General features: G+C 33.7%; 1 protein-coding gene across 4 annotated transcripts in view; it reads right to left on the bottom strand.

The window, feature by feature from the left end:
• Positions 1-3,453: 3,453 nt before the first annotated feature.
• The window catches only part of LOC150100243 (tyrosine-protein kinase Btk-like), a 152,945-nt gene continuing 141,109 nt past the window's right edge, over positions 3,454-15,289 (bottom strand). For all 4 annotated transcript variants that reach the window (XM_090402576.1, XM_090402573.1, XM_090402574.1 and 1 more), the window contains exons 17-18: positions 12,343-12,500; positions 3,454-3,573 (exon numbers count right to left, since the gene is read on the bottom strand). In XM_090402576.1, the coding sequence (XP_090258702.1) occupies positions 3,499-3,573; positions 12,343-12,500 (233 nt within the window). In that variant the 3' untranslated portion in view covers positions 3,454-3,498. The remainder of the gene's footprint in view (positions 3,574-12,342; positions 12,501-15,289) is intronic.

Raw genomic sequence — 15,289 nt, 5'->3', positions numbered from 1 at the left:
TACATCCTTTCATGAATTAGATGTCCAGAAACAATCGTGGCAGTTTTGATTTGATTCAATCATAGTTATCTGTATATTTGCTCAAGGAAGCAAGATTGTTGATGAAGAGTGCATTTTTATAAATAGCAGGATAATCTTGTGATGAGATGACAAGATTATCCTGCTGTTGTATCCTCTCCCTCCTCTCCACAAAAAAAAAAAAAAAAAAAAAAAAAAAAACTTAAGTTTGAATGTGTAATGTCTACATTTTTAACCAAATGGTTGACACAGGTCTGCTAAAGCAAGATATGATGAAGATCCTATTCATAAATGTAAGAATGGTCATTGCAAAACCATTTACAGTAGAATGCAATAAAAGTTGGAAATGTTGAGAATTGAATTACTTTAATTCTCAACAGCCACAAGAAAACTGTGCTATTCCACTACTGATAATGTTAATTTGATTTGAATTAGACTATTGAAAAACAACCTTAATTGTATTCATTTAAAATGGTAGCACTTCTAGAAGAAACGAGTACAACTCATATCCTTGGCAACAGACAATTAGTTGTATAACATGGAACCTAAAAAAAAAAAAAAAAATGCAAAATTCCATGCTAATATCTTAATTGCTCAAATGAACAGGAACCTGTTATTATCAGACTGGAATTTGAAAAATACAATATATAAAACTCAAACATGCAGAAAGTGATCACTGCAAAAAAATTCAGTGAAACAAGTTGAACACAACAAGATTGATTATTAATGAATTGCTTGCAAGTGTCTTTCAAAAAAGCTGAATTGTTATAGCAAAACAATTGGCATTTATTTTTTATTAGTATTGAGTGTGAATTTATATGAAATGCCTGCGTACATAAGAAAAACATGCAACTTTCGCATAGGCTTCAAATAAGCTTTTTTTCTCAGCGTTTTGTTTTCAGATGAAAGCAGTACCATATTTCCATGTATCACATTCATTACAAGAATATTCAATTGCTGTACTAGTCTGAAGACAATCACGTTCAATTCGCCAAAGCCTATTGTTCATATATTTACAGTATATGAATAATGGCTGAACTGGTCTACTTTGGTTAGTAGGATAAAAGTAAATGATATTAAGAACAATAGATGATGAATGCTCCCAAATCACCATTCTCTTGTTTTTAATGACATAATTGTGTATTTAGCACACTGAAGAGCTAGTATAATATATCCAAAATACTTATAAATACTAGATTATACTGTACAATAATTAATGTTTTAGATATTCTGAATTGTATGTACAGGTTTTGTATAACAGAGAAAAATAGCAAAAATCTGAGCAGTTAAGTGTTCAGATTTAAAAAAAAAAAAAAAATGCAACTATTTTTAAAGTTAACGTGAGTTATCAAATTGCTAACAAATACACATTTCATCATAAAAATAAATAAAATACCACAAGTACTCGTCATAAATATTTCATAATTACTGTAGTTCACATTAACAGAATGACATAAAATCATTCTCCTTCTTTCAATAATACACGTTAACATGATTTGAGTACAGAATATGGAGTACATAAATTTAAAAAATATATTTGCAATCACAATTTCTCCAAAGCCTATATTAAACTATGATTAATGGCTAACTAATCTACTGCCAACATTGGTTAATATGAAGAAACATTAAAACATACTTTATCAAATAAATTGAGCACTGTATCACAGTTGTAAAAAAAAATAAAAAAAGAGTATTTATGGAGGAGAAAAATGCATCGTAACTATAAAAATGACTTAAAATATAGTGACTGAAGTGGAATATATTTAAGTTTTTATATTTTCATTTAAAATTCATGAAGCAATGCTTTAACTGTGACTTCAGACATATTTACAAGTGATAATAAGTAATACTATTAATTTGCAAATTAGTATAACATAAGATGCAGCTGTATTTACACTTTTTCAACAATTATCATTCACAAAAGTAAACTAACATTTTGTAGTTCTATTACATAAAACATGTTTATGAATCAGAAGTTATTCATGACTTACATATTAAAAAATAACTTGTTTCTCCCTCCTCCAACACAGTGGGAATGCTTAAAGTTTGTCCATAAATACATTAACTTTCATTGCAGAACTCAAGACCTCAGGAATAGTTTATAGTGTATAATTTGGCTATAGTGAATTTTTAAAATAACAGTCTAGAGGACTTTCACCAGGACTTAAGTGTGATGATATAATCACATTTGCTATAGTGAATTAAACAGAACTTCAGGTATGTTGTGTAATTGAAAATATTCTAAATGTTGAATTTCTTTTAAATATAAATATATAATGAAGGATGAGTATAAATTGCTTTTCATTAAGAAAGAAATGAGTATTTTCAAATATGAATGTGAGAATTTTCTATTTGAGTAAAACATACAGAGCCTACCATAATTAGCATAATCAAACAAGGTTGAACAATCTATTCTTATAAGAATACACACACACTAAGAATGTCATGAAACCAATTAAAAATTATTGCAAGTTGGCTTTTTAATTAATATATATTTAAAAATGTGCCTTTTTTTTTTTACCTGTAAACTATACTAATTAGAAATTTTATTTCAACAGGTATCTATTTGTATGCCACAAATTTTACTGTGTAACTTGCATTATATTTTAGATATTTTTGCAAAATATGCCAAAGGAAGTGCAGGGTGATATGTAAGAGATGCTAACTGGGACACCCCCCCCATACTAATCAATACTTGCTGACGAGAATCCATTTTAAACGATTGCTTACTGAATGTGCATTTGATCCCATATGCAACTATGAGTGGGATCAAATTATAATCCTGCTCTAGAAACATATGTACTATATATGGAACTCTTCAAGTATCCACTGAGTGTGGGTGTAGTTGAGTATTGGCTATTCAAGATTTTTTTTTTTATTAAGGCATAAGTCAGCACCATAATAAAATGAAATAATTATGAATTATTTAATAAATTCAGTACATTATTTCATCTTATTATGGCATGAGTTAATACTGTCAACACAAATATCATTAATTACACTTTTTTTGATGAATATACACTGAAGAATCAATTAATTAGTTTGGCAAATTAATATTAGGAAGAATCTTTGTTTGGATACCACAATATTAAAATTACTTCAAATGTGTAACACAAAGATTTAAATAATTCTAGAAAAATAAAGTATAACTTCAATGTTATTAAGCTTGTGATTTTTAAGTAGAGATATAAGAAATATTTATTGGTCCTATTTACAACCGTTAGCAAAAGCCCTGTGCTTTAATCTTCCCATCTATCATAATAATTTCTCAAACAAGACATTCAAAGTCTTGTTGCGCTTCAGTCTTAAAACAAACCTTATTTAAAAACAAACAAAATGAATATTTTTCTGTATACCAAAGCATGGCCACCATTTACACTACTTGGCTAAATTATCTGCATTAATTTATCACGACATCAAATAGGAATAAAATCCAGTCTGTTCTTGTTTGAATTTCATATTTTAGAGTGAGTAAATTTTTCAACCATCTTTATCTTCTAGGATCTTCTCTAATTGATACTTCAGATTGCGAAAGGAAGGCCTATCATCAGGATGCTATATTAAAGATAACATCAATATAGTTTAGTGTTTCTCAAACTTCAGATATCCATGTACCCCCTTCTTTACCAAAATAATAAATAAATTAAAAATATATTTTATTTGAAGTTAGATTAACATGTAAACAAAAAAATGGTTTATTTTTAATGGAACAAAATTTACAATGATACTATAAATTTTTACTTAATTTAAATAATTTTTCATCAATGAGAGAAGTGAAATTGCTTACGGTAGGATAAAATTAAAGCATAATTTGGCTCTCTAGTTAATTTCAATCTCAGATGCGATTCGGCATCTAGAATGTGGTTCCTCCTCTTTGTCTTAATATCTTCAAGGGCAGAAAATCCAACTTTGCATAGATATGAACTTGGAAATGGAAAATTGTCTGCTAATTCAGGTAATTAATTCTGTATTTGTAGCCAAAATGATGGTAACTTATTTTCGTTGTATTTATTTTTTTAGGACACCATCAAAGCAAGTTCTAAAAGTTGTTCTTCTATTAGTGACAGACCATTTTAGTCTAAATTTGTTAATATTGAAAGGGTATCTTATCCTTCAATATTAATGTCCAATTCAGGGAAATACTTTTCTAGATTCATTTGTAAGCTTTGTAAATACTGATTTACAAAGCTTACTGATAGTAATTTTCACATAATCAATTTGTTCATTTGAACTTGCCAGCAATTCGTGAAGAGATAGAAACGCATCAAATTCTCCCTTACCAACCCACTTTTGCCATAACTTCATCTTAGACATGAAATATAGAAATTTCCTTGCCTTGTAAAGACAAATTAAGATTATTTAATACAGTAAATATATCTGCCTATGCTGACAGCAATTTCCAATTATATTCAATTCAAATATTTTCAATTCAAACTTTTCAAGAAAAACTTGTAGTTCATTCAGACGTTCAAATGAACAAGTAAGGACTTTCCACGAGAAAGCCAACAAACATTGGTACAGAAAAGAAGTGGAGTATGATTACTTCCCATATCTTTGCAAAGTTGAGAAAAAAAGTCTGTCAATTAGAGGACTGCTTTTAATATAATTTATGATATTTACAGCTTCATCCAGAACTTTTCTTAGGTCTGTAGACACCATATGTGTAGCCAACGCCTGTCGCTGTGTATGCAGTACTGTGTAGACTTTGCATCTGGTGCAACAGCTTGAATTCTTGATACAAGCCTTTTTTTTTTTAGATTCAACTGTGGATTTCACTCCATCCAGGCATCTTTCAACACATAAATGTATTTATATTGTTAAATATTTCTTCTCCTGTTGTATGTTCTGGCAAGGGCTAATAAAAAATAAAAGGTTGTCATGAAGTTTTTGATTTTTTTTTCGTACCTGACGAATACTAATGATTTGCAAAATTTGTAATTGCAGTGGATTCATCGACTTAACGCATAATAACGACTCTTACGTATATCAGATAATAATGTTTGTTTTATATTTTCAGCTATTTCAGTAATTCTTCGATGAACAGTATTATTTGAAAGGCAAATCCGATCAAAAGATCATTTTGCATTATCTCCGTTCATAATTTCTGCTTATATTTTTGCTGCAGGCTTGACCAAGTTTCACCAATTGTTTCCACTGCCCCACTAAAGATTTCTTATTTTCAACTTCTGACATGACCAGCATCATTTTTTGAGATTCTTTTAAATTTTTTAGTTGGAAAAAATTCTACAGCTTTGTCCTTATATTCGTTGTTTTGATTCAAAATGGTGATTTAAATTAGATGGTTTCATGCTTTCATTTTTAAAAGATTCGCAACAAATGACACATAATGGAATAGGTTCCGCTTCATTTCCTGTCCATGAAAATCCACATTTCAAGTAATTCATATCGTACTTACGAAGTTTTTTCATCTTCTTTCTAGTTGGTTTTTTAGAGATGTCAGACAACACACCCTTATCAATTTCATTTGATCTAGATACAATATCTATGTTTTATTGTTGCTTTTAGATACTTGTATCTGCTGTATTGCTCTCTTCTTTGCATTTTATAAATCCATACTTAAGAATTTGAAAGCGAAAAAAATTATAATCTTTATTATAGGTATTATAATTTCCATACATTATATCACTGTAAAAGTAGTGCAAACCTATTACTCGTTATTTGAAATATGATCAAATAATGAAGCACACTGATTAATATCTTCTTAACTGTCTGAATTACATCTACTAATGATTCATATAATTACTTTTTTTTTTTTTTTTTTTTATCAGTGGCTATCGTATGCTCTTCGCATTGTTGCAGGCTCGCAATGTACATTCATATACAAAGATTCACGAGTGATCACCTGCGAATTTGCAAACTATTCAAATGAAGCAATTATCACAATCTGAGTAGGAGAATTCGTACATAATATATAATTAAGAAATATATACATTTAAAATTCTTTTTTCTTAATAATTCCATGCATTAATGATGCATAGCTGAAAATTCCTAGAGTTTCTTACAGATGTTAATTTGTTTTTGAGTGATGAACTGAAGAGAAATAAGAATCATATTTTCTACTTGGCGGACTTATTTTCAAAATTTAATGACGTACAGACTGTCTACAAGGTAAAGATACAAGCAAATAGAAGAAATGAGTGGAAGGAGGGTGATTATTATGGGAGATTTCAACTATGGTCGCATTGATTGGAGTGAGGAGAGGACACACGGGAGGAAGGAATTGGATTTTATGCGGTTATTAAGGGATAACTATCTGCGACAGCATGTAATGGAAAATACTAGGGGTCAGAGAGTGCTTGACCTAGTAATTACATCTGAGGATTTGGCTGTAACAAATATGACCACATTGCCACCAATCGGTGAGAGTGATAATAGGGTCTTGACTTGGGAGGGGGCTAAAGGTGTAGAATTTTCAATTAAGACAGGGTACATGTGGAATTATCAGGCTGGAAAGTATGACAAGCTTAGGAGTTTGATTGGCTCAGTGCCATGGCATGTACAACTGCAAGGACTAGAAGTTGATAGTGCATGGGAGGTAGTTAAGAAGTGCTTGCATGAAGCAATGGCTGACTGTATACCTAGAGTCCGAATAATAAATCAAGTAGGGGTTAAATGGATGAATAACACCATTAAGCTTGAGCTGCAAAAAAAGAAACAACTATGAAGGGAATTTAAGGAGAAAGGTGACCGGCAGGCACATGAACGGTATAAAGCGCAGGCCAGAAGGGTGACGAGTGTGGTAAGAAAAGCAAAAAAGGATTACGAAAGAACATTAGCCATGCAGGCTAAAGAGAATCCTAAACAGTTTTTTAGATATGTAGCAAGTAAAAGGAAAAATGTACATGGCAGAATGATTTTAAAGAATGCCGATGGTAGGGAGGTAACTCAATCAGTTGAGATAGCTGAGTTGCAAAGTGCTCACTCAGTAAGAATATATCATCCAGGTGGTGACATTGCAGAAACGAATAAACCAGTAGATTATACGGGAATTGTGGTGAATGAAGTGGAGGTGAGTAGTCTATTGCATAACCTCAATGTCAATACATCTGTGGGATTGGATGGTATACCAGCTCGTGTAGTACGAGAAGCAGCTAAAGAATTGTCAGTACCCTTGACCATTTTGTTTAATTTGAGTCTCAGGTCTGGGTTAGTCCCGAGCGGGTGGAAGGAAGGGAAAATAGTTCCACTGCATAAAGGTGGTTCCAAGACTGCTGTTGTAAATTACCGACCGATTAGCATATCAGGAATCATTGTCAAGGTCTTAGAGAAATTAGTCAAGAAAAGAATACAGGATTGGATAGATGAAAATAGGATATTGTATGGGGGACAACATGGTTTTGTGAAGGGTAGATCATGCCTCAGTAACTTGCTCACGTTTTATAACACAGTGACACAGTGACAGCTGAACTGGATAGGGGTAATGGGTTTAGTGATACTACTGGACCTTGCCAAGGCCTTTGACAGGATACCACATGGAACCCTAATCAGTAAACTGGAGCAGATGGGGATAGATATAAGGTTGGTAAGATGGATAGGAGGGTGGTTGAAGGAGAGATACCAGAGAGTGGAGTCAAAAAGACGTCTTGTGACTAGTGGAGTGCCGCAGGGCTCTGTTCTTGGACCACTGCTTTTCAATTTGTTCATCAATGATGTTGGAAAGGATTTGAGAGGAAGTGTTCACTTGTTTGCTGATGATGCAAAGTTGGGTAGAGCAATTGTGAGTGCACAGGATGTCAAAATTTTACAGGATGATTTGGAGGACTGGGCTAGGAAAAATGGATGTCAGTTTAATGTGGCAAAGTGTAAGGTTATGCACTTTGGGGTGAAAAGAATAGCAGCAGTATATCGCATAGGTGGAACCGTACTCCAGGAGATTGATGAGGCCAGGGATTTGGAAGTACTGGTGGATAGGGAGTTGAAGTTTAGGGGGCACATTGCAAAAGTAACTAAAACAGCTCACCAAATCACTTGGCTTATGAAAAATACTTTAACATGCAGAGAGAAGCAAGTTGTTGTTCCTCTGTATCGAGCCTTGATAAGACCCCATCTGGACTTCTGTGCCCAGTTATTGGCACCAGGGTTTCTTCGTGATAGGGAGGAAGTGGAGAGGATCCAGAGACGAGTGACCAAGATGATAGCAGGTCTGTGGAATGAACCTTATGAGAATAGGTTGAGGATTTGTGGGTTGCAGAAATTGGACGATAGGCGAAGTGATATGATTGAGACATTCAAATTACTGAAGGGTTTTTATAAGATTGATCCAGAAGATATTTTTGAAAATATGACTGGTGTTGGTGGGAGGACTAGGGGCCATGCATGGAAGCTGGGCAAGAGCATGGTTGACAAGGGTGTTAGAGCTAGGTTTTTTACTTGGAGAGTGGTGAATGAGTGGAATAAGCTTCCAGAGTCTGTTGTGGGTGCTATGACCGTGAATGAGTTCAAGGCAAGATATGATAGATACTGTGTAAATGTTGAATAGTTTCCAGACATGATGTTAGGGCCTCCCTCGATGAGTCTGTCGACTCCTTGGAGTTTCCCGGAACAATAATAATAATAAAAAAAGATGTTGAGACTATTCAAGCTCGGACGATTCTTTTAGGTTTCCAAGCTAAATTAGCGTTATTTAAACCATCATTGTTACGAAAAGATTTTCAGTACTATTTAATCTACGGCAATTGGAAGTAAAAGATGAATTTAGAAATATACACAAAACATCTTCAAAATTTGAGCGATTATTTTAAATTGCACTTTGCAGATTTTGAAAACATGCAACTTTGGGTTATCACGCCATTTTCTGCAGATATTGAAAATATCGAATGTAACTTATTGAATTGTCAGTTGATCTTGAAGCTAAGACTCATTTTAAAAATAAGATTTTAAGTTACTTTTGGATGAATATAAATGTTGTAGAAAAATATCCAAAACTTTCTGAGGTGGTACTCCTCTTTTTGCTTGCATTTCCAAGCTCGTACATGGTTGAAGCTGGTTTCAGCTTTAACCATGTACGATATAGTTTGCTGATGATACAGCATTAGTATACACCAAAATGACCCTTGAGGATCTAGAAAATTGGATTAACCATGATATGTTGAAACTAAATAAGTGGTTTAGCAACCATGGTCTTAAAATTAATACCAATAAAACGAGATATATGTATTTCATGTTAACAGATAAACTAGATCACAATATAGCCATAAAATAAAATAGTGATATCCAAAACTGTAGCTTAGTAAAAAAAAAAAAAAAAAAAAAAAAAGCCTTTGGGCTTCCACACAATAGTGATCTGAAATTGAACTCTCATATCACATTTTTTTAACAAATAATTTGAGGTTTGTGATTAACAGAATATATTATGTTAAAAAATTTGTAAATGCAGCATTCATAAGATGCTTATACTATTCTTGGGTAAATTCCTCACTGCAATATGGTATCCAATGGTATGTTAGTACCCAAGGCAAACAAAGAAATTTTTCATAAATCCTTAAATGCTTTGAATACTTAGCAATATGCAGCTACAGTAAACTCCCAAATGAAATAAAATCAATAACTTCAGAAAAACATCAGGACTAAATAATGTTGACAAATTTAATTTTCTAGTAAACAGTATGGCTACAGCCATTGGTTACACACAAAATAATTGTAAAAACTCACTTATTTTAAACCATGAAAACTATCTGATTCTATTGTATGTATGTATATATATATAGGAAAATATTTTTATTTTTCTATAACAAAATAATCAGCCCAAAATAAATGTGATATGTAAAAATGAACAGAAAATATGATAGTAATATGGTCTGGACACAGTTGAGAAAACCTTACCTGGCACAATGCTAAGAAGAGTCAATTCATGTTGAAGGGGAGAAAAGAATAGGATGATGTACGAATTCATCACCAATATGAGAAATCACGTGCTTTATTACATAAAATTTTTCGATTGTTATACAACCAAAATACTTGCCACTTTCAAAACCAGAATGTTCATAAAAGAAAAGCTAATTTTTCTACCCGTACACCCTCTGTCCAAAAAGAAACTGAACTTTTGATAGAAAATAACACACAGGCCAATTATAATTATTCAAATCAATATACTCTCCCTCAGCTTCGACACAGCATTTGGCATGGTCAATTAATTTGTTAAATGAGTTTTTATATCGGTTTTTGGGATACTGTTGAGGATCGTGGTTACTGCCACTTTTCTTTCCTTTCATCGGCAAATGAAGTCGGGGGAAGAGAAAGAAGTCACAGGGTGCTAAATCAGGTGAATATGGCAAGTGATCCAACACATAAACTTGGTTTTTGCTCAAAAACTGTTTCACAATGTTTGAATGATGAGATGGTGCATTATCATGCAAAAGTAACCAGCTGCCCGCATCACTATATTCATGCTGTACGTGACGAATTCTTGCTATCAATCGCTTCAAAACGTCGAGATAAAACTCACCATTGACGGTTTGGCCAGGCAGAACAAATTCTTTGTGGATAATGCCCTTGGAATCGTAGAAACAAGTCAGCATAGTCTTTAATTTAGACTTCTCCAAGCGACTTTTTTTCGGATGCCCCTCTTCTGGTGATCTCCGTCAGCAACTCTGGTGCATTGTTTCGGACTCGTCACCAGTAACGATCATTTCAAGGAGGTTTAAGTCCTTACGAGCAGTTTTAATCAGGTTCTTGCAATGCTCAATTCGATACATTTTTTGGTCATCAGTCAACTTCTGGATAACAAATCACAAATTCAATTTACAAAGGCCCAAACTCTCAGTCAAAATGTTGTGCACAGTTGATTTTGGAATCCCCAATTCATCTTCAATCAATCTCATGGACAATTTCGGGTTTTCTTTGATGAAATCACACACTTTTTGGATGTTAACTTCGCTCAGTCCAGTTTTTGGATTGCCCTGCTTTTCATCATCCTCAAGCGCCTCACGACCACTTTGAAATCACTTAAACCACTCGTAAACTTGAGTACGGGATTAAGCATTCATCACTGTATGCTTTTTGAAGCATTTGATGCATTTCAGTAAAACGTTTACCAAGTTTAACAAAACACACTGTCAGTCATAAACAGTTGACACAACACTAATGAAGGTTGCCGTTTTCGACAAGGTGGCGCCACTAGTTCTATTTTTGAAAAGCCCTGTTTATAACAGAGGATGTAATAATAACAAATTCATCCTATTATCGGAATGGATTCGCCTTCTTCTGACATCTGCAGAAGTGTCAAGGGGTCTCTGCGGTCGAACAATACTTGAAATGTATATTTATAAATATTTTGCATAGGTGATGAGATATTCAGTTGTTTGCTGATGATTCAAAGTTGGGTAGAGTAATAGTTAATCAAGGTTATGTAGAGAGCTTGCAGGATAATTTAAATCGGCTGATAGTATGGTCATTTGCTAAAGTAGTGAGGGGTATCTCACAGAATTACTTGTTTATTGAAGAATACAATAACAAGCAGATATAAGTTATCATTCCACTTCATAAAGCTTTGATATGACCACATCTGGATGACTATGCTGAGGTCTGGTCTCCTGGGGATGAATGAGGACATGGTGAAGAGGATTCAGAGGCGAGTGATCTGTGGAATGCTCTCTGAATATTGCAAGAGTTGGTTGACAGGTGGGGGATATAACAGAAACATCTAAGTTACTTAAAGGATTTTATAGGATCGATGCAGGAGAAATGTTTCAACACTTCTCTAGAGAGAGCAAAAAATCTGGTCCTCACACCCTTGCTAACCCAACTTCCATCCCTGGAAGTTGGGTTAGCAAGGGTATGAGGACCAGATTTTTTGCTTGGAGAATGAATGGAATGGGTTGCTTGAGTCAGTTATAAGTGCTTTGTCTGTTAATGGTTTCAAAGAGAGGTACAATAAATATTGTCGTGATAGGACTCCCTGGAGGTGCCCATGCAATAATAATATACTTTCAACCATCTGGTGGGAAAGAACTTATCAGAGGATTATCAAATATATCAAAGGATTCCTTCTTTCCTCTTACCCATACATGTATTGTAGGTAGGAGGAAAGAAGGAATCCTTTGATATATTCTTGAACAGCTGAAGGTTGTTGTAGTTTTTGAAGAAGCCAGCATTGTTACAAATGCAAAAAAGTTAGCCTGTTTTTTTTTTTAATAATTAAATATGCACAAAAAAGACTAACAGCATCTTTTCTAATTATTAGATCTGAAGAGCTGGCTGAGAACATGAGTATTTTAAAATTTTGATTCTAATTGATCTAAAACACTATGTAATTCAGAAAAAAATAATCATAATAAAACATGGGTAATAATTATAGCTATTTACCTTTTCCCAACAAGATTTCATTGTAATATAAACTTCTCTAGGACAAATCTTAGGTCGTTCTAATCTCTGGCCTCTTTGGACTTGTTCCACAACTTCAGCATTGTTTGCACGACCATATGGCATTTTACCACAGGTAAATACCTCCCACATGAGAACACCTTTCAAAAGAAAAAAGAAAAAAATCATTGTACAGAAATAATTTCTGCAGTAATGAACAGATTTGAAATGCTTTAGATGTTATAACTAAGTATCTACTGCTGACTTCTCATTTAAACCAAAATCAATTTGAAGCTGAAATGGGTAAACATCATTCTCATGGTTGTCATGTTAAGTAGAGAGTGGAATAATCTAATTTCTCAGTTTTGCACTCATGTTTATAAGCTACTAAGATCCTTAGGACTGCAAGAGTTTTTTAAACTACTTTTTCTACTTTGCTTATGTTGTAAGCAAATTAGAAAAGTCTGCACTCTGCAACAGGGTCATTCCATTGTGATATCATAATAAAATTAAAAGCTTTGAAATTTGGTATTTTGAAAATAAGTTACTTGGATATGTTTAGATGAAAGAATCCCCCCCCCCAGCATCTCATTAATTATGGTCATTTTTATTTGGTGGATCAAGAGAATTTTTATAATTTCAAAGGGTTTAAAAATTAATCACAGCTTATTTCCAGATTGTCCAATTTCTGATTTTACTGCTATTTTAGTGTTCAAGGTGTGTATGTATTTTAAGACAACCTAACTGTTTTTTAAAGATGGCTCCACCTGTTTTAGGTGTTCTGATGTTCCTTTTTTCCACATTTTGTACTCAACTCCACAGGCCCCAGGTTGAATCCAAAAGTCTGATTTTATATATGCATGCCCAAACTCACTTTGACTAAAGCATTTCTTCTATAGAAAAAAAGTTCCCCAAAGTTTGCAAAAACTTAAAAATGGCTGACTTTTGAAGCCAAAACTGATAATTGAGAGACCAAATAAAAATTTGAATGAGAGCTGCTCTTAATAGGCAGTTATAAAGCAAAATTTATTTGTTTTCATCCTTCCAGCCTAAACTGCCTTTTGAAAATGAAGAAAACTGTAATTTTTGTTACATCTTTAGTAAATCCACCTATTAACTTTTTTTAAGGATCACAAATGGTGTGTCATGTGACAATAGCAAATGATAAAGTAAAAAACTGCATGAATGCTTTGCTTAAAAAGAAAATATCAACATTTATTATTATTTATGGGCACCTCTGTAGAGTCCAAAGACTCATCATGGGAGACCCAATCTATCATAACTCTCCTTGAACCCATTTACAGAAAAAGTACTCACAATTGACTCTGACAACCCACTCCATTCATCCATTCATGAGTTTGCCTGACAAACAGAAACCAAGCATGTTAGGAGATATTGATAACTTCCAATCATAGATGATAAATCCCTGGTTCCTACTGAAGGAGAGACATGCAAGTGAATAACTGATGGTTCCTTGATATGATAGCAAGTTGCCTTTCATATAAACATAATTTCTGTATCCCAGTCTATGTTGATATGTGGCAAATGAATGAATGATATTTCTTATCAGATCCCCCCCCCCTTTTGTGTGTGTGTGTGTGTGTGTCAGTATCGCATCACTAAGATATTCTTCCTTATTTCAAAACTTTTGATAGTCTAACATATGTGCAGTAACCACATGAACAAGAAATTCTGTACAGGAAGAAAGGGCAATCAAAAACTTTACACGAGGAAATACAGACGTTAGAATACCTGATATTTGAGAATGTGCATATATAGATCTATAATAGTTTTTACAATGGCTACATGCACAATTCAGAAGGCATGATCATAAGGTAGAATTCTGGATGACTGGAGTAGAGCTCTTTCCTATCTATAAAAAAAAAAGGGAAATAAAATAAACAATGTGATAATTAGAGGAATACCTTTAAGTGTACTGTAGAAATTGATCTATATTCAAATACTGACGACTTGCACCAATTATGTTTCTGAATAATCATGCTATAGATTAAGCCATCTATTCTTCTCCCCTAATTTTACAGTTCTATCTCCATACCTATATATTTAGTGTTTCATTATGCTATATAATTTTCAAATAAGTTTCTTTACATATATAAAAGTGGGGCTTAAGGGTCAAAGCTGTATAACTGAGAGGAGACATCCACATAGCCTTTAAAGGAATGAGGAGAACCAACCAGGGCTTCTGACCTAATGTCCAATCCTCACCTTCTCGTGGTGCACCCTGTTGGGTATCTACCTGGATACTGAATGAACGTGGGCTGGCAATTTGGGATTTAGCCGACCAAATTGTATCCTTATCGGCTTAAACCAATATAGAAAATGATGGTACAACATGACAAAATTTCATGCCGACTGGGGTGTCGCCCGGTTAAACAAGGCCCCCGTTGTTTTCGCCAGGGAACCAGGCCGAACAGCGAAAAGTCAGCTACTGGAACAAATCTGAAAACCCACCCCAACTCAACATCACCAGAGTTAAAGATCGGTACTATCAACATAAGAAGCCAGAATGGCAAAGAAATGCAGCTAGCTGAGGAATTAGATAAGTACCAGATCGACATAATAAGGGTGACTGAAACAAAAGACCAAAACTGGTGAGATCTTTCAGAGCAATAAATACAAAATGTTATATTCAGGCAATCAAGGAAAAGAAGGAGTAGCCATAGTATTCATCAAAAAATACGAGACTAATCTTCTTTGAATGGCAGGCAGTCTCAAATAGAGTGATGTGGGCAAATATCAGAATGGGGAATTGGACAATGAGATTATTTGTGCCTATGGTCCCACAGAAGGGTCTACGAAGGTAGAAGTGGAGGAATTTTTTGATGCTTTAAAAAAAAGCAACTGACACAATGAAAAAGGAAAAGTTGGTCCTTGTTAGGGATCTAAATAGCAGAGTAGGAAATGACTGTGAGACATAGAAAAATATTTT

Source organism: Typopeltis vanoorti, chromosome 13 (assembly GCF_054136105.1).
Source record: "Typopeltis vanoorti isolate ZY-2024b chromosome 13, IOZ_Tvanoo_1.0, whole genome shotgun sequence".
Classification (NCBI taxonomy): Eukaryota; Metazoa; Arthropoda; class Arachnida; order Uropygi; family Thelyphonidae; genus Typopeltis; species Typopeltis vanoorti.
This window is presented reverse-complemented; position numbering and strand designations above follow the sequence as displayed.